At 42.2% G+C, this 20,244-nt stretch overlaps 1 protein-coding gene across 1 annotated transcript; it reads right to left on the reverse strand.

Annotated features, from left to right (window-relative positions):
• Nucleotides 1-6,082: 6,082 nt before the first annotated feature.
• On the reverse strand, nucleotides 6,083-8,959 carry LOC131982055 (uncharacterized). Its single transcript, XM_059346619.1, has 4 exons — nucleotides 8,714-8,959; nucleotides 7,125-8,144; nucleotides 6,952-6,967; nucleotides 6,083-6,161 (listed from the first exon to the last, which is right to left on the reverse strand). The coding sequence occupies exons 1-4, from the start codon at nucleotides 8,904-8,906 to the stop codon at nucleotides 6,083-6,085; spliced, it is 1,308 nt and encodes a 435-aa protein (XP_059202602.1). The 5' UTR covers nucleotides 8,907-8,959.
• Between the last annotated feature and the right edge of the window lie 11,285 nt (nucleotides 8,960-20,244).

Here is a 20,244-nt window from a genome sequence, read left to right on the forward strand (position 1 = left end):
ATAGATTGCAAAACCGCCGATCGACGTCGCTCCCCGAGTCGCAAGAAGAAAGCAAATATATCGTTTTACTAAGGAAAATGACAAAAAATAGTAACGCACACAGTGACTTGGATAAGTAACTTTAATCTGATTACTGGTTTGGAAATAGTAACGCGTTAGATTACTCGTTACTGAAAAAAGTGGTCATATTAGAGTAACGCGTTACTAATTAACGCGTTACCGGCATCACTGCCGTCCAATGCGTATTGCAGTATTTTTTGCCTTGATCTCAAAGATATTGTGGAGGTATTACTCCAAAAAGAATTGCTAACACTTGCTAACACATCGCCTGTCCACACCATGGCTGCTGACAGTCCTGGGAACTTGAGGTACATAGCAACAGTCACTAAGGCGGCATTTTGCTAACAGTCAATTAAAAAGCTTTTGGAAAATAATGTTTCTAAGCAAACTACGTTCCCTGTACGTTCCCTGAGCTTTAAGAAAAAGTTTCTCTGACGGTTTCCTTAGAATGCATAAAATATCCATCCATCCTTTTATTCATCCATTTTCCTCCGCTTATCCAGGGCCAGGTTGCAGGGGCAGCAGGGCATTCCAGGTGTCCCTCTCCCCAGCCACAATGTCAAGCTTCCCCTGGAGGACACCTAGATACCCAAACCACCTCAGCTGGCTCCTTTCGACAAGAAGAGCGGCTCTACTTCGAGCTCCCTCCAGATGTCTGAGCTCTTCGACTTATCTCTAAGGCTGAGCCCAGCCACCATACAGAGGAAACTCATTCAGCCGCTTGTATCCACAATCTCATTCTTTTGGTCACTACCCAAAGCTCATGACCATAGGTGAGGGTTGGAACATAGATAGACCGGTAAATCGAGAGCTTTGCCTTCCGGCTCAGCTCATTCTTCACCACAACGGTCTGGTACAACGCCTGCATCACTGTTGATGCTGCACCAAACCACCTGTCCATCACATGCTCCTTTCTACCCTCATTCCTGAACAAGACTCTGAGATACTTGGTATACTTGATATTTGGGCTGTCCGTGGCCTAGAGGTTAGGAATCGGGCTTGTAACTGGAGAGTTGCCGGTTCTGACAGGTCTAGCACTGAAGTGCCCTTGAGCAAGGCACCTAATCCCCGGGCGCAGAGGTTGAATTTCCCCATTGTGGGATTAATAAAGTAATCTTCTTCTTCTATACTTGAACTTGAGGCAGAACCTCTCTCCCCACCCAGAGGGGGCAATCCACCATTTTACGGCAGAGAACCATGGACTCAGACTTGCTGACTTTCATTCCAACCGCTTGGTACTCGGCTGCAAACCATCCCATGGAGTGCTGGAGCTCCTTGCTCTCACTGAGACCTGGATCAAACCTGAGAACACAGCCACCCCTGCTGCACTCTCCACTAATTACACCCTCTTCCACACCCCCCGTCCTTCTGGGCGAGGAGGTGGGACTAGCCTGCTAATTTCCAATAAATGGAATTTCACCCCTCTGCTACATTGCATCAGATATGACACTTTCGAATACCATGCCATTACAGTAACTGCTCCCGTCCACCAGGCCAGCTGGGTAGCTTTACAGATGAGCTAGATACCCTGCTCTCTTCCATACCTGATCATGACTGTCCGCTGCTTGTCCTGGGCTACATGAACATCCACTTCGGCAGTCCAGACTCAAATAACTTCATGTCGTTAATTCATTCCTTTGACCTCCAGCTGGTCCACAGTCCTCCTACTCACAAAGCCGGCAAGAACCTTGACTTAATTCTCATCTGTAACTGTGCCACAGATGAACTGGTGGTAATGCCTCTCCACCTGTCAGATCACTTTTTTATCCAGTTTAATGTCACTCTATCTATCTATCTGCTCCCGCACCAATGGTTACAATCCGCCGTAACCTCTGGAACCTATCCCCAGCCCACTTCTCCTCTATTGTCTCCACTGCCCTACCTCCGCTCAGCACTCCTCCTGAAGGCTAATGATGCCACTGACTCACTCTCCTCTACTCTGAACTCATGTCTGAACAGGCTATGTCCTTTATCTACAAGGCCTGCTCGACCCAACCAATCCCACCCATGGTTGACTGGCACCCTTCGATCACAGTGCACCACGCTCAGAGCTGCTGAAAGAAAATGGCTCAAATCCAAACTTGACACTATTGTCCTCCTTCTCAGGCAGCATCACTGATGCAAAGACTGCTTTTTACAACGACAAAGTCAACAGTGTCTCTTACACCCGGAAACTCTTTTCCACCTTCAAATCACTACTCAACCCTCCGCCTCCTCCGCCTCCTCCCCCTTCTACCTGCCTCACCGCGGACACATTTGCATCCTTCTTTACAGGCAAAGTTGCAGCAATTAGCAGCCAATTATCTGACCGGCTCACTCCCCACTCGACTCCTAACACTGTGACATGTAGAAGTCCTACTACATGTCTTTCTGTATCTCACAATGTACCCCTCTCTGAGAGTGAGGTGTCCAAACTGTTGACATGTAGCCGTCCTACTACATGCTTGTGGGACCCTATACCAACAAACCTTCTTCAGTCCATTAGCCCAACCATCATGCCAGCTATTACACATGTGATTAACGCGTCACTGTCCTCCGGCACTTTTCCCACTGCATTCAAAACAGCCCAGGTAACACCACTACTCAAGAAACCCTTTCTCAACCCTGCTGAAGTTGAGAACTATCGTCCTGTCTCACTTTTTCCATTCTTATCCAAAACTATCGAACAGGCAGTCGCTAAGCAACTTTCAGAATTCCTCCTACAGAACAATCTTCTTGATCCAAATCAATCTGGTTTCAAAAGCGGTGGAGCTCAATGAGCAGCGGTGTGACATGTGACCTTTTTGGCTGGTTGTAGACCAGGCGCACCGCCGTGTTCTGGATCATCTGAAGCGGTTTTATTGTGCAGGCTGGCAGGCCTGTCAGGAGGGCATTACAGTAGTCAAGTTTTGACATGACAACAGCTTGTGTCAAGAGTTGAGTGGCATGTTGAGTTAGGTAAGGTCTGGTTTTTCTGATGTTGTAAAGTGCAAAGCGGCATGACCAGGTAACTGAGGCGACATGACTGGAAAAAAGGTGAGTTGGTCATCAATCATCACTCCTAAGTTTCGCACCACCTTGGTGGGGGCAAGACACAGGGAGTCAATTTTGATGTTGATGTTGTGGTGTATTGTAGGTTTAGCAGGGAGGACCAGCAGTTCAGTTTTTGAAAGGTTCAGCTGGAGGTGATGTGCCTTCATCCAAGTGGCTATGTCAGAGAGGCAGTCAGAGACCCGTGCAGAGACCGATGGGTCATCAGGAGGAAATGACAGATAGAGCTGAGTGTCATCTGCATAGCAGTGATAGGAAAAGCCACGTGAGCGGATAACCTGACCCAGAGAGGTGGTGTAGATAGCGAATAGCAGGGGTTTTAGCACTGAGCCTTGGGGTACCACTGTGGAGAGGCAATGCAAAGTAGACAACTGTCCATGTCAGGATACACTGAATGAGCGTTCTTTCAGTTAGGAATCAAACCAGGACAGTGCCAAGCCAGAGATGCCCATTTTAGAGAGAGTAGAGAGGAAGATGTGATGGTTAACTGTGTCAAATGCAGCTGTCAAGCAGAATGAGAACTGAGGACTTTGCTGCTGTTCTTGCTTCTTTTAAGGCTTCTGTCACAGACAACAGAGCAGTTTCAGTTGAGTGACTGCTTTTGAAACTAGATTGATTTGGATCAAGAAGATTGTTCTGTAGCAGAGTGAGTCAGTGGCATCATTAGCCTTCAGAGAGGAGAATGTGCTGAGCGGAGGTAGGGCAGTGGAGACGATAGAGGAGAAGTGGGCTGGGGATAAGTTCCGGAGGTTACGGCGGAACATAACCATTGGTGCAGGAACAGATAGATAGATAGAGTGACATTAAACTGGATAAAAAAGTGATCCGACAGGTGGAGAGGCATTACCACCAGTGCATCTGTGGCACAGTTACAAATGAGAATTAAGTCAAGGTTAACGGACAGTCATGATCAGGTATGGAAGAGAGCAGGGTATCTAGCTCATCTGTAAAGCTACCCAGCTGGCCTAGTGGATGGTAAATGACAACGACGTAGGCTTTAACAGGAGCAGTTACTGTAATGGCATGGTATTCGAAAGTGTCATATCTGATGGAATGTAGCAGAGGGGTGAAATTCTATTTATTGGAAATTAGCAGGCCAGTCCCACCTCCTCGCCCAGAAGGACGGGGGGTGTGGGAGAGGGTGTAATTAGTGGAGAGTGCAGCAGGGGTGGCTGTGTTCTCAGGTTTGATCCAGGTCTCAGTGAGAGCAAGGAGCTGAATAGAAAGGTGGTTGGTGTAAGCCGTAATAAAATCACTTTTGTTTACTGCAGATTGGCAGTTCCATAGGCCTATCGAAAAGGAAGTGACAGTGTGTGAGGATTGTTTTAGGGGCCGAAGGTTAGTTCGATTTCTGCACCTTTTGGCAAGATTACTGCGTGAACCGGAGACAACAACAGGAATGGAGTGGCACATATTGTAAGACTGGGGAGGGAATAGGACTGGTTCCCTTTGCTTGGTTAACTTGCACAGGTAAACTTGCTTGTCTTAGCCTCGTCCGGCTGCCGCTTCAGCACATGCCCCTGTTATTATACAGTGATTGGAATTGAATGCGGCTGTTCTTGCACTCAGGCTGATTGTGACAAGCATAGACCGCCCTCTGCCAGAGCTGTGAATGGTTGGAATTTCCAATTGAAGTGCAAAATTGCTCACACCTGGGGGTTGTTGCCAACCCTAGATGGCCACTTAATTGCTCACTTGCCCTCACAGAGATGAATTCTCAGAATTCAGAAAGGAATGCAGGTTTAGGCTGATCACAGAAAATATTCAGAGAGATTCAGACCGCCCCAGCTGAAAAACTGTTACTGCCCCAGTCAGTATAGGTTTTTTTTAGTGCATTTCTGTATATGTTGTCAGTATATACTTTCACTTCTCTCTTAAAAGAAGCAAGAACAGCAGCAAAGTCCTCAGTTCTCATTCTGCTTGACTTGTCAGCTGCGTTTGACACAGTTAACCATCGCATCCTCCTCTCTACTCTCTCTAAAATGGGCATCTCTGGCTTGGCTCTGTCCTGGTTTGATTCCTAACTGAAAGAACGCTCGTTCAGTGTATCCTGACATGGACAGTTGTCTACTTTGCATTGCCTCTCCACAGTGGTACCCCAAGGCTCAGTGCTAAAACCCCTGCTATTCGCTATCTACACCACCTCTCTGGGTCAGGTAATCCACTCACGTGGCTTTTCCTATCACTGCTATGCAGATGACACTCAGCTCTATCTGTCATTTCCTCCTGATGACCCATCGGTCTCTGCACGGGTCTCTGACTGCCTCTCTGACATAGCCACTTGGATGAAGGCATATCACCTCCAGCTGAACCTTTCAAAAACTAAACTGCTGGTCCTCCCTGCTAAACCTACAATACACCACAACATCAACATCAAAATTGACTCCCTGTGTCTTGCCCCAACCAGGGTGGTGAGAAACTTAGGTGTGATGATTGATGACCAACTCACCTTTTTTCCAGTCATGTTGCCTCAGTTACCCGGTCATGCCGCTTTGCACTTTACAACATCAGAAAAATCAGACCTTACCTAACTCAACATGCCACTCAACTCTTGACACAAGCTGTTGTCAGCTCAAAACTTGACTACTGTAATGCCTCCTGACAGGCCTGCCAGCCTGCACAATAAAACGCGTCTGGTCTGCAACCAGCCAAAAAGGTCACATGTCACACCGCTGCTCATTGAGCTCCACTGGCTACCTGTTGCAGCCCTGTTGCTGAATTATTTTTCTCCCATCTCCCTGTATCCCCAAACGAAAAAAAGTAAGAAGAGACCTATAACATTACGAGTGACATCAAAGGCAAATGTGATGTCAGTGTTCTAAGAATTCATCAGTGTTCTAAACATGGCTGTATGTTATTGCACTTGAATTTGGGGGGAATTCCACCTGTGTGTGTGTGTGTGTGTGTGTGTGTATGTTTGTGTGTGCATGCATGCGTGTGTAATGCCTGTAACAGTATATCAGCCACGGCAGGCACCGACGACCTTCAGACCTCATCTCCTACCAGCCGCATCAACAATTGAGTCTTTGAGCATGGCCCATTTGGACACCATGTCCCTTCCAGGACACCACCTAGAGATGCCAAGAAGGCCAGGTATTCCGAACTGCTGTTCGGTCCAAAAGCATAGACAACAGTCAGAGACCTTCTCCTTGCAACTTACAGACGACCCTTAATTATTTACATTATTTACATAAATACATTTCCCATGAATTTTTTTTTATATATTATAACACTACAACAAAGCTGCATGATTATGGGAGGAAACCGGAGAACCCGGGGAAAACCCAAGCTAATACGGGGAGAACATGCACTGCCCACCACACATGACATGGGCCACCCATCACTGTGTGGTTCATGTCTTATTATCTTTAAGTTAGATAATAATAGTTAAATTAAATCGGGCAGTATAAAAACATTTAAACTGTATGATTCAGGCTCCATGTCCCCAACCTCACCCAGGATACTGGAGAAATTCTTCAAATCACCTCCCTCCAGGTACCATCATCATTTCCCATTTGAGCGTGAGCATCCCCAGGTAGTACCCCTTCCAGGAGACCACCCAGAGACTCCAAAAGGCTGGGTACTTTGAACAGTCAGAGACCTTCTCCTTGCGATCCCTTAATTCCATACATTATTTACATGAATACATTTACTATGAATTTTTTTTAAATATTGTAACACTACAACAAAGCTGCATGCTTACGGGAGGAAACCGGAGAACCCGGGGAAAACCTCAAGAAATACTTAGTTACTTACCTTAAATACCTACATTTTGAATTGAATTAAGAGTCCACAATATAGTCCACAGTGATTATGTGAACTTACTTATGAACAACTTTAATCTAAAGTGGAGGCTCTTACCTGTATACGCCTGTATCTTAAGACACGGGCAGCATCGGTTAGAGGTGACAGTTTAGTATTTGCACCCCTCGCTTCAGGACCTGGAAAAGTCAAAGCTTTACCCCGAATGCTTCCAATTTTCCCCTCAGCTATTGGCTTCACTTTTTCTCTGTCTGTCCACAGAACCCTCTGACCTCTGCCATCATCTGATTGGTTTGGCTGAATCCACTTCATCTCCAGCTCCTCCTTGGTGCTCTCTGTTCTTGTTTCCTTTCGTCCTTTATTGCTTCCTGGCCTTGACACACTACCTGGTTTACCTTTTGCTTCCTGCGCCGCCAGTGCTTTGCGAGCAGGAGCCCTGCTGGTGCTCTTGTCTACTACCTTGTCTCTGTTCAATGGTGACTCTTTCCGGCATTTAGCGGACACATCCTTGCCAGGTACAGGGCCACCCCTTGTCTTGTTCTGAGGAATGGGTTGGAGAACAGGCCTGTGTGTCTCTTCCCGGCATTTCGCGGACATATCTTTGCCTGGTACCGGGCCACCTCTTGTGTTCTGGGGTTTAGGTGGGAGAACAGGCCTGTGTGTCTCTTCCCGGCGTTTCGCGGACATATCTTTGCCTGGTACCGGGCCACCTCTTGTGTTCTGGGGTTTAGGTGGGAGAACAGGCCTGTGTGTCTCTTCCCGGCGTTTCGCGGACATATCTTTGCCTGGTACCGGGCCACCTCTTGTGTTCTGGGGTTTAGGTGGGAGAACAAGACTGTGTGTCATTATTGGTACTGGGATATGATTGGAGGGCTTACTGGATGATGAAGCTTCATTTTTAGGTGTGGATTTTGAGGGAAGTGATGTCTGTATGACCCGGCGTGTCCTTGTTGTCCTTTTGGTCTCATCGGTGGTTTCTTCCCTCTGGGGTTGACGAGGAACCCTCACTGTGGATGCTCTACGGATTTTCATATTGACATCGCAGGAAGGTGGGACAGGCTTCCCTTCTCCTTGCACTACAAGGAAAGCTGGTGGTACGTTCTTCCCAGGTTTTTTTCCAACACGGGGAGGTGGAGCTGGTTTTGGGTACAGGGGAGTTGCAGAGGGGTGTCTGTTCTTCTTTGATTGTTTGTGAGAAGATGCCAATTCTGAGAAAAGTGTCTTCAGTTTCCCCTCTATCTGAGTTTGGTTTTGTGGCGATTCCTCAATGTCAGCGTTCAGAAATCTTTTTTCTGCAAGACAATATAGAAAAACAGAAAATTATTACACATATCTTTTATAAAACAGGTATAAGAAATGTTAAAATTAATTGATCTTTTATTTAATTATGGTGATGTCCCAATATTCATCTAAATCCTGATTCAGTTCTACAATATAATTTTGCAGACGCTTTTATCCAAAGCGACATACATTTGAGAGTTAATACAACACGAGTGAAGATGACTTCAAGAAACAACACATGCGGAAGTGCCATGGGTTAAGTTGAGTCCTATTAGGACCTACATAGAACTGTTTTATGCCATAAATAGCATTTTCATACCAGATTCCAAACTGACCCACACATCACTTACTGAAAAAATACCTAAATATTATATATTCTATATAATATTTATAACTATATTCCCTGCTTCAAATATACTGTTTTGCTATCTGTGAAGTATCTGGTTGATTCTCAACATTAATTTGGAGAAACCTTAAACTACCATTACTTGACTAATCTATGACAAATGCATGGATCAGATTAACTGGGACATCACAAATGATTACTTATAAGACCATATATGTATTTATAATAGCTTACCCCACATCTCTTGGAAGTTGAAGGAAATTACTTTGGGATCATCTTCAGGTTGAGATTTTCTGAATCTGCTCAGTTCTGACATATACTGCAGTAAAAAGCTGAGGACGTCATCAGTTTGTGATAGGAGTGTTGCTCTGGCAATACACTCCATCACGCTCTTCAGTCCATAAAAACAGAAACTCTGGTCAGACATCTTGGAGTCTTTTCAAAAGTAATTTCCAATAGTAAAGCAGTTTTTCGAAAGCAATCTGTGATCTGAATTATTTTTTTCCCATCTCCCTGTATCCCCAAACTTGTAAGAAGAGACCTATGACATCACAAGTGACATCAAAGGCAACTGTGATGTCAGAATTCTAAGAATTCATCAGTGTTCTAAACATGGCTCTGTGTTATTGATCTTGGGGGGAATTCCACCTGTGTGTGTGTGTGTGTGTGTGTGTGTGTGTGTGTGTGTGTGTGTGTGTGTGTTGCCTATATCAGTATATTAGGGACTGTACCATTGCTCAGGCACCAAACTGAGGAAGAGGCTGTGCGCATTTATGCACAAGGTCCACTGGATCATCAGGACCTGACAGTTATTCATTTTCTATGTTCTGCAGCATACACAGATCATCTGTTACACATAGTCTCAGGTTCATACGGGATTGTTTAAAAGAAAGCATAACTTATAGATGAACCCCAAGCCTGACGATAGCCTTGGGTTTACCAGAGTTGGCAAAGGGACTTTAACGCTGGTGAATTAGCCGTGCACTAACTGTATCCCATATCGGACACTTGGATCTCCTTGATGTAAAACAATAGGGGTTGCTGAGTTTTTCAGGGGAAATTGGATGTATTTGGGTGAGCCAAATAAATAACATTGTTATCAACACGCCTATACCGTATTTCTGTCCTTCACAATAAAATACAGTACAGTAAAAATACAGAAATACTTTGAGAAGAGAAACTCATCAGAGTTACTTTCGTATTGTAATTAGACATGTAAATCTCCATGTACATAAATGAAAAATTCCCACATAGATTGTTAAATATGTATAAATCCATTATACCTACAATGGTTGTGGCGATCTCATACGAAATGACTGTGAAAACACCAGAAAGTGCGGCATTGCAGATGTGTCCAATTTGGGATACAGTCTCTATATATAATTTTAAAATAACAATACGTATGCAATATGAAATGGTAAAATGAAATAACTAAAATAATTAAAAGGCAATAAATGAGTTTCACAAAAGTAACATTACACACCATATGTCTTCCTAAACATGTCTTAACTAGAATTAATTGATTGTTTGTTATTTTAGTCTGCCAATACTTAGAATGGAACAAGGAAATGTAGATCTATTGTGGACAGTGATATAGCTGGATAGCTACAGTACTGAAGTAGAGTACTGAATCTGTAATGAAAACTTTTTTGTTGACTTTGTGTTTGTGTGTCTACCAGTAACCGCAAACTGTTTTTCCCTACTTGTTTGAAAGGCACTTTCTTAACAGCTGGTAGTGTAGTAACCATACTCTGGGATATGTTTTAGCATCAGCACATCCCTTAAATAGAGATATGATACTAGTGGCAACTATCTCAGAATAACATGAAGTGAACGATGAGTGAACTCATGAAGTTCTTCTTTAATTTCACATTCAGACAACACACATTCATCAGTGTGATAGATGCACCAAAGTCTATGTACGATACATAACAGATCATTTAAATTGATGTTTTTGATGCTCTTTGGGGTTCGACGTTGATGCTGCTGATGTCCCTTCCTTTTTGCCGCGAGACGCTGGCAGAGACATGTGAGTGAATCTAGATAACGGCCGAGTGCTGTGTGATGTGCAGCGCACAGTGCTTACATACACTTGGAGAGCTGAAAAATGGGTCACCCAGCCCACTGAGATTCAGCCTGTACCATTCACTGATGTGGAAATAAGTCTCCTGCATTAGGCCCAGCTAGCGAGGCTGCACTACCAAACACTGCCACAGTCAGCAGCTGGCTTTGTACTACATAAAGAATGAGTCATTCTTACCACACCTCTGCTTAAAATGCAAAACAACCATTGTTTTGTAGTTTTCAACACATGCTGAGAGGATAATGTGCTGTGTTGAGACAGAAATGCATGCTGCTCTAAAACCGCATATAGTGATGTGTTAAAATATTATTTTCTAGACTATCCTCAAAAGAGAAAATCCAACCTAAAACAATTGTAAACCTGCACAATATTATCATAATTTAGCAAATGAACACTTTAATAAGAGATTTAACTGATATACCTTCACTGGTAATGGATGACAGGCTCAATTTGTGCACTTGAGATTATAGCATCGAGGTTATTATTATTGGATGCAATGCATGCTTTCCTTTGACCATGGAATTGCTTTATATCATTGCTATTTGTCATTGGCAAGTTATTTCTGTGGCATTCTGTCGTATTTTCTAGCAAGATCAGGGGGAAATGTAGAGAGGGTACATTGTAGTACATTGCATCCATCACATAAACTCTCATGCAAGTCACATATTTCAGATAGAGTAAGCCACCTAAACTTGGCTGTCACTGCTGTTGACAGACTACAAAACACTAGAAATGCATAACTTTGTACTGCTAGCAGGCATAAAAACTGGTGGAATCATAACCCCTTGGGTTTAGAGAACTTGTGTGTTTGTATGACTCTGCCAGGCCTGGTGTAATGCATGCAGAGATTTGAGCTCCTGCAGCTCTGACATCAGGTCAGAGTTGGATATAATGTAAGGGCACGTAAAAGTCTTGTCGGATGACTGATGGCCAGGAGCCAGCACTTTACTCTAAGCAAGCCCTTACTGGCAGGCATCATGCAGGCTTTAATCCACATGCAGCGCCCAAAGCTGAAGGTTTTCGTTGCCACGGTTGGCTCACAACTATAGTTGGATCACCTCACTGTTGGCCAAGTGTAAAGCCAGGGAGACAGACATGCTGTCAGTCAGATTTAAGGCATTCTCTTATCAGCATGGGCCTGCATGGTTTGGACTGTTAGTAGAAGAGGAAAATGAAGGATAGAACTGGAAAAAGTAAAAATAAAAAACAAAAATTAGGGTACTGGTTACCAATATGGCTGTCAATATGGTGAATTCTGTAATTGGAGTAAAAATAGACCTTTTCTATGTGGATTGTATGCTGATTTTGCACCAATATGACCATAAAAAGGTACTCAGCATGCAGCATTCCTGAACAGATAACTTTATTAAGTATTTAACATCATTATACATTATTGTTCATACAATGTATTACATTGTCAACTACATCACCATCTTTGGAGAAGTAGTCCCAGACTTTACTGCCAATTCGCTGTTGCTTTTTAGCCATTTGTGGGTGATAGTGTAAATAGTATATTAAATCAACCAAAACATTCTTTTGCATGATTTGTAAAAAAAAGTCATAACAATGCATATCTAACAATATACACCGATATGACATACTGATATATGCATGATATGCGGTTAAGCTCTAAATAAATAATTTAAAAAATATATAATTTTATCTTAAAAACCCTGCATTGGCACTTGAATCTTTGCAACTAATAAAACTCCTCCAAGGAGGACAAAGGAGTCAGACACAGACAATTCCTTCACTTCAAACAACAGTGTTACACTTTGCCTGTGATTGTAGTACATAAAATTGGCATACAGTGAGTTTCAAAGCCGCTGTATCTCTGGGGTCCTATTGTGGCCAGCCAACAGTGAATGGAGAGTAGCACACAGCACCCAGGGGAGAAAAGATGCTCAGTCCACAGCCATTACTGACAGCTCCCTGCTTTTTCTGCCAGCCATGCCCCTGTGAGCTCACCTTTTACAGCTACTTTATAGGGTATATTAAAGCTTATTGTAAAGCACACAGGGTTTAATATAATTCCAGAGATATGTAGTCCAAATAAAGCAGATGACTTTCCCCACATTCATCCTCCTCTCAAATCCCCCATCCCTGACTTCATTCATTTATCTCCCGCTTCATCCTCCTTCATTCTCTTTCTCCTCAGGCTGCCTGTGTTTAGTTTGGGGAATATTTGATTGGCAGGTTATAACTTGCAGTAGAGCTGACATTGAGAAAATGTCTTATCTGTAAGTAGCATTACTTCTTAAAGTAATTGTAGAGAGTGAATGCAGGCTAAGAGAGTGTACACAAATGATAGTGACAGAAATAGAAACATGCTTGTATACATGTGTGGTTGTGGAATATTTTGGAATAGTTTACACATAAAGAGTAGTTTAAAGTACACATCTATAAACACTTTTTTTTTTCTTTTACAAAGGACACACTCTGGTGTCTTTTCTCAGGCTTATTTAAAGGCAGACAATAGGAAGAACAGTAGGAAGAAATGACCTTCAGCTAAGGTCACGTGCCAGAGCTGTAGCCATGATGTCATCGGCACATGTCATACACCTATGCAAAGCACACCAACAGCTTTTATATGGGCATGTAAAGCAGTGCAATAGTCCAAGAAAAGGGAATGCAGTCAATATAATGCTTTTAGTGTAAGAGGTTGACATTGAACAAGCCAATATTCAGTAATAAATAAACTGTGACATTTCAAACCTAATTCACATAACACTTTGTTTTAGTCGCATAAACAGAGAACAAATGGATTTTACCATGCAGGGCAGACAGTTGTAGAAATGTCAGTACGATGTTTTAAGACAGGGGTGGGCCACATTAGAAAACAATATTGTCGCTGTGGGTCAAACTGTTTTTTTAATGTCCTAACCTCTAATTTTTAGCACAACATTAAATTGAGAAAACATACTTGTTTTTTAGCACTTACTTTACTGAAAATCACAAACATGTTATGAAACACCTAAAAACGCACTCATTGGACATCAGCTTTGCTCTTTTTTCAATGGTCATTTTAGCAGGTGTCAAGTGAGTTGAGATCTACTCGCCACACACCAGCTAAGCAGAATAAAGCTGTGGAAATCAGGGGCTTACCAGCTAGGCAGTAAGAGGCTGGGGAGACCAGGGACTTCCCAGCAGGGTAACAACAGTGGGGGACAATTGGACGCTTTCATAATAAATAATGTGATGCACAAATGGCACTGTAATGATTGATGTTGATTTAGTATGATTATTGTGGAAAAAATGCTAATGAAAAGTTGATGATGATTGTATGTAAAATGATGAGTGTAAAATGTTGATGTGACTTGATGGAAAAACTGTGTAATGAATGCAGTAAGGTCAGTATCAGAACGTGTGGTAACCGGATTGATCGTTGGAGATTTGGTAATAAGGTGATTGAGACAGGGGGAAGCTAGTAGACAAAGGGGAACTCCAAAGAGGAAGGATCGGGCCAAGACATGGTGTACGTGCAGAACGTGTTGGGCCGAAGGAGACAGGTGAAGAAGAGGGGAGAGGGACGGTCCGAGAGATGGCGGCAGTGGAAACCAGAAGAGAGATGTAGCCAATGAGAGGACTGGTGCAAGGAGTGGCAAGGAGGAAGTGCTCTGAAAGGATGAGCAGCAGAGTATAGAAGCTGTAACATAAGAAATAATCTTGGTCATCCTTCCCGGGGAGCTGCAAGACTCTTCAACCGACTCTCAAGAGCTGAGGACGACACCTGATCGACCACATCGGGGGAAAAAGACTCCAGTTCTACAATCAAGAAGAAGACAGAGTGAGGACATCAACATCAAGAAAGAAGATTCCAATCTGACCGGTGAAGACGAGAGACGAGTGAGAAGGAGGATGACCAGACCAACGCCAGTCGATGATCGATTAAAGAAGTCTTCTTTCCAAGTCCACACTGAAGCCAGGACCCAGGGACCAGTCCAGGATCGCTCCAACTCTGACCAGAGGGGAGAGTCACAACTGAGGCCTGCAGCCTGGCATTGCAGAAGAGTTTCTTGGCCAGACAACTCTCACGTCTACTTCTCCAAAACCTTCAAGTTTAATACCCAGCTACAGCTTCATTCAACACAGACAGTTAGGATATCATGGTAAGACATTCAGTAGTTTATAATCATTTTATTATTGAGATTTTTGAATATTTTAAGTAATCACTTTGAAATCAATTTTTGCTGTGAGCTTGCACCTTGCTATACTATCAGTAAATTTCCAATTGCATTTAAAGTGAAGTAGTGGACCTTAGTTTTTATTTTTTATTTCTAATCTTTTGGTATTATAAAGACCTTACATTTTATTTTTTATTTTTAATCTTTTGGTATTAAAGGACCTTAGATTTTATTTTTATTTTTAATCTTTTGGTATTAAAAGGACCTTAGATTTTATTTTTTATTTTTAATCTTTTGGTATTATAAAGACCTTAGATTTTATTTTTTATTTTTAATCTTTTGGTATTATAAGGACCTTAGATTTTAATTTTTACTTTTAATCTTTTGGTATTAAAAGGTGGTGTGTAATAACTAGGTTTTTATTGGTTACCCTAGCCAAATAAATTTTAACTATCCTTGAGGCTTATTTTCACAGCCACTAAAATTAACCTAGCAAATTCCAAGTGCACAGATCAACAAGAGGAGAGCTGCCATAACCGGGCGTGGCCAGTGTGGTATCTGTATACCAGGGTTTCTCAACAGGTCTCAACGCCACTCTGGAGGAAGCAGGATAGGTGTCAGGACCAAGGCAGTTAGAAGCTAGGCGTGTCTCCTCACCACCAGCTTAAATTATAGGTTCCCAAAACACCTGCTGAGATAATTTCCCCAGGAAAAAGGAATCTGACCTCTTGGTAGGAAGCTGGTCCAGAAGTCCCTTCACAAGGGCAATCTCTGGGATCAAACACAGGTGACTACAAATTCTGACATCAAACAAACTAAACTAAATGTCAGATGTGACAGGAAGCATGGGTTTTCACAATAAAAGTTATACTGGGTATTTCACAGTGTCATTTGTCTTACACCTCACAGGCTGGACAGAACCATCATGCAGCCCAAATATTGAATATTGCTATTAATAAGTAAACATCCATTTATTTTCTACCTACACATACTTTTGTGGTTGCATTTTTGCTCCTGGAGCTTTAAACCTGATCTTCCTTTCATGTGCTTTGGTAAACTGGAAAGTAGAACCCCCATTTTCAACAAGCACCAAAATAATTATTTGCAAATTCTTGACAGCCCAGGGGGTCTTCTACTGTATGCCTTGAACTGTCAGAGAGCACTTATAGTTCAGTGGTGAAACAAGTGGAGCTGACGCTGGAAGTGGAGACTGGGTAGTACACTACTACAGTAGCAGAAGCAGGAAGAGGCAGAATGAATGGGCCGATTCAAGAGCGCCGCACAGTTATTTCCCCACAGGCAGTGAGCTGTACCTCATGAGTCCAGCCCTCACCTGACTTGCTGTGCTCCACTTGCCTGCCTCTTCGATGAAATATGAGGCATGCTGAACTAGCCCAGAGACCACTCCGGTGCTGGAGGGTGTAAACACAATGCACACGCTAACAATACACATTACACATTCAGACAGGTGCATTGGTGAGTACAGTAAAGTATGAGGATGCATGAATGTGTGCTTCCGTTTGTCTATATGCTTGTGTGTTGTCTTGTGCATACGTGTGGACTGTCAGAGCTCTGTAGAGGAGCCTCGCCTTCACATTAACAGTGATGAGTGGCTGAAGATAGTGAGCTCGACCTCTCTGTCGCTCAGCAGGAGCTTTTATCTAACTCTTCTGGGGATTCTGCCACGTGATGTCACCTCGCTGCTCCTGTCTTAACTCTGTGGCCTCATCTCACCCTCTTATCTCCATCACCTCCCTCTTCTCCTGTCTTTTCTTTTTTCAGTCGGTCTGTCTGCCTCCCCTGTGCACACATAAACAGCCCCATCCACCCCACCAGGTACAGACAGGCTGGCAACACATATTTCTCACACCTTGTGTATTTGATGACATTAGGTTTGAGGGTTTTTTTTAGGGTAAATCAATATGATGGAGAAATTATTTTTCCCCTTCTGACTGAGGTAATAAAGAGTAATGAGAAATGAAGTAATGTACAATATATATATATATATATATATATATATATATATATATTAAACAATCCTGCAGTCAAGTCAGGTATTAGGTCAGTGCAGCACATGAGGTCCAATATTCTCTACTAATGGGAGTGGCACCAGGTTACTAGGCTTCATTTCAAGAATCATTGGGAAGGATCACACTGCCCTCTGGTGGTTTTGGTGGTTTATAAAAGAACAACATCTTTATGTATGGCTGATCTTTACCCAGAGGCTCTGCTGGAGTGAAAAGGGTGGGGCACAAAGCAACTGAGGGCATCACCTTGCTGATGTGTGTGCCCAAAGGGAAGCTGGGAGGATAGCTAATATGCAGGATATATTTAGCTATAGCCTGGACCCCCAAGACATCATATTAATGTGTAGCTTGGGTAGTAATTTAAAGCAAGTAATATAAGGTTATTTAGTTTCTCCTCTTCCTATATCTTCAATTTTAGCATGCAATTTAATTTCCACACTATATTATTGATTATTTTAAGTGATAAGTTACAATTATATGCAAAAATAATTATTATCCCGTTGCCTATAAAATCCTCTGATTTACATATATATTATAATCATGTAAATTAATATTCATGACTTACATAACAGTACACGTTTCACAAATCATACAATAAAACAATGATACCACTTTAATTAGTAATTTAAAGCGGTCCCTCCCCCTCACTTCCTGTGGCGAGGAGATTTCTTGGATTGACAAGTGGCCTGTTATACCTTAAATTAGCAGCTAAAGCAACTCAAACTCAGCCAACACAAACCCATGTTGTCAAAATGGGCTGGTAGCCAGCGGCAGAACTGGGTCTGACCAGCAACAAGTTGCTTATCAGACAAGAGTTGCATTGTGCAAGGTAAATTTGCTTTGCTACAGCGACTAAGGTTAGTGTCCCTCATCCAGCCCTAGTCTTATTCTGTGGGAAACACTACACATGCCTCATATATGTCATCAATTATTTGCTTAAACAGTTTCCATTGCAGTAGCATTTGTAATGTTTCAAAGAATGGATAGACTAGAATAGGTCTTTAAATTGGTTCATATACACTGTATACAGTACATCATGTGCTTTAGAGTGGAACGACTTATAGTTAGTTCATAAAGCAGTGTCTTTGTTAATTGCAGTATGTTTTTGGTAATCTCCAAATCATCTTCAGGGCTCTTACCACAACTAAGAAGGTAAGATTAATTTTAATTTATAGATGCATACCAGCCCAAAACAATGTATCCTACACTGAGATATAACATAAAGGTCATAATGACTGGAACATGGAACATGACACGAAATTACCCAAGAAGCCAAGCTCCCTGGTATCTTAAATGTCACTTTTGGGAACGTAAATGCCAGGAAAGCAGTCACACAGGAAGTTAAATTGTCTGATAAATCTATAGAGACAAAAGTGATAGAAGAGAAAGTTAAATTGAGATTCAAGTCAGGCTGAAGAAAACAGTGTTGGTTTAAAGTTTTAAAAAATCACCCTGAGTCTTTCTTTCTTTGATGTTTATTTACAGAAGAGTAGTTTCCACAGACATCTTGAGAGTTGTGAGCTTTGACATTTTCACATATGGTAACACAGTGGAAATATTTCTACAAACCACAAGTACTACCTATCCTGTGATGATATCTTTGAACAAGCAATGTTTCTATCACAAATCATGACAACGGTCGCCATGACTAACACTGAGTAATCCATCTGTCGGTTTACAGACTAAGAAAATTGCACTTCTAGAAATGTAAAGATGACGATCCAAAGTTGCTCACAGCCCAAGAAGAAGTGCTAATCTATTAAGTGCTCCTACAGTAGCGCCTTTTGACATGGATGAGGTCTTGTTCAGCACACAATGGTTACAAAAGTGTCTGATTAGCTGCAGAAAGTCGCTGGTGGCACATGACCACAGAGTCCGAGCCTGTGCTTACACATTCTGAGAAGCACGACTGAGCTGGTACACACAAAACTAGAGAAGAAAGACGTACAAAAATGCACAACAATGTGACATCACTGGACAAAGCAGCTCACCACCAAAGCACCAGAATGTACAGAGAAAAGCCAGAGAGACAGAAGTACACTGAGTGATTTGTACAAAACAAAATATCATTTATGCATAAGAGTTTCCTTGATTTACTTTCCAAAAGAACAAAATGAGGTGTTGTTTGACAACAAATGACATGTATCTGAGTCGGATATGCTGGCATGATCCTCTACATCCCCTACAATTGTATGCAAAGATGGGGCACCTGAGTAGAGAAGAGACAATTATTGTGAAATGGCTGTCTGCACTAAGAGGTATGACCTGCCTGGGGAGGATATCCCTTTAGCCCTTCTCCCTGCTTTACGATTCAGTCACCTGGCTAAAGTGGTGTTCAACCAAAAAGTGCCTGTTAGGCTGTTATTCAGCACAAGCACGCACATTTTAACTTTACTTTTGTTTGAAGCATGGGTACCATTCATACACTGTATATAAAGACGGATGGCAAGACGGCTCCTTTGCAGTGAAGCCAAAACCCCTCTATTGCCCCCTGGTGGCTGGCATTTAGTTCTTATCAAACTGATGTACAACCCCTATTTTTTTTAAAAAGCTGGGACATTGTTTAACATGTAAATAAAACAGAATGCAATCCTTTGTGACATATATTCAGTTAAAACCTGAACAAAAACAATATATTTTATGTTCAACCGATAAACGTTGGTATTTTATTGAATGCACACTAAATTCTGAATTTTATTAAGGTACTAGAAGGTACTGATTCTGAATGTTAATTAAAAAAATAAATACAATTTAATTAGTTATTTGACGCTACAAAGGGTGGTGGGGGTAAGTCATGACTGACTTGCAATTGGTTGGGCGGATGTATGCGTGGGAACTTAATACCACAACTTTACAAGCCAATTAGTACTGCAGGCTCTGGCTTCAAAACATGCAAGATGGCGGCTCCCAAATCCTTGATATTTTGGCTTCATTTTTAGAGTGGGAGGAATTGGAGCCGCATCGTCCATGTATATATTTATACTGTATACAGTCCATTTGAGTGAACCCATGCTTCAAACTCTTTAAAAGCAATAACTATTGCAGAATAAATAAGTAAAAGCTAATTTGGATTACTTCCACTGACCCCTCCTCCCCTCATTTGTTTACCCCCTCACCACTTGACTGGACCATCCAGGCCACTGTAATTCGTACAAACTCTCACAGAGGTAAAATTAAACGGTCGATCCTGTCCTCCCTTGGCTCACAAAACAACAGAATGCTTACATATATATGTTCCTCTGGTTACAAAATGTGCAGTATCAAGAAACTGATCAGAATGAAATCAACAAGTTACCATCACGAGGTATACTGTTTAATAAAACCTTACAAAAGAGGATGAATAAACTAAATAATCAAAGTAATTATCGTATCTATGAAACGAGAGTATGAGTAATTTTTTTAATCTGATTGTTCTAGCCAACAAAAACAAAATAAAGAGAGTATATATTTAAAGATAGTGGTTAAAATAGTGAAAAACAGAGCTCCTATGAGGAGAGCATACATCCTTTATGCTGGAGGCAGGTTTTATGC

The sequence above is a fragment of the Centropristis striata genome, chromosome 2, assembly GCF_030273125.1.
Source record: "Centropristis striata isolate RG_2023a ecotype Rhode Island chromosome 2, C.striata_1.0, whole genome shotgun sequence".
Lineage (NCBI taxonomy): Eukaryota > Metazoa > Chordata > Actinopteri > Perciformes > Serranidae > Centropristis > Centropristis striata.

Excerpts from the sequence above, each read along its gene's own strand:
- LOC131982055 (XM_059346619.1), bottom strand. The coding sequence starts at position 8,906 with ATGTCTGACCAGAGTTTCTGTTTTTATGGACTGAAGAGCGTGATGGAG. Across the intron at positions 8,145-8,713 it reads CAACTTCCAAGAGATGTGGG|AAAAAAGATTTCTGAACGCT; the intron begins GTAAGCTATTAT and ends ATTGTCTTGCAG.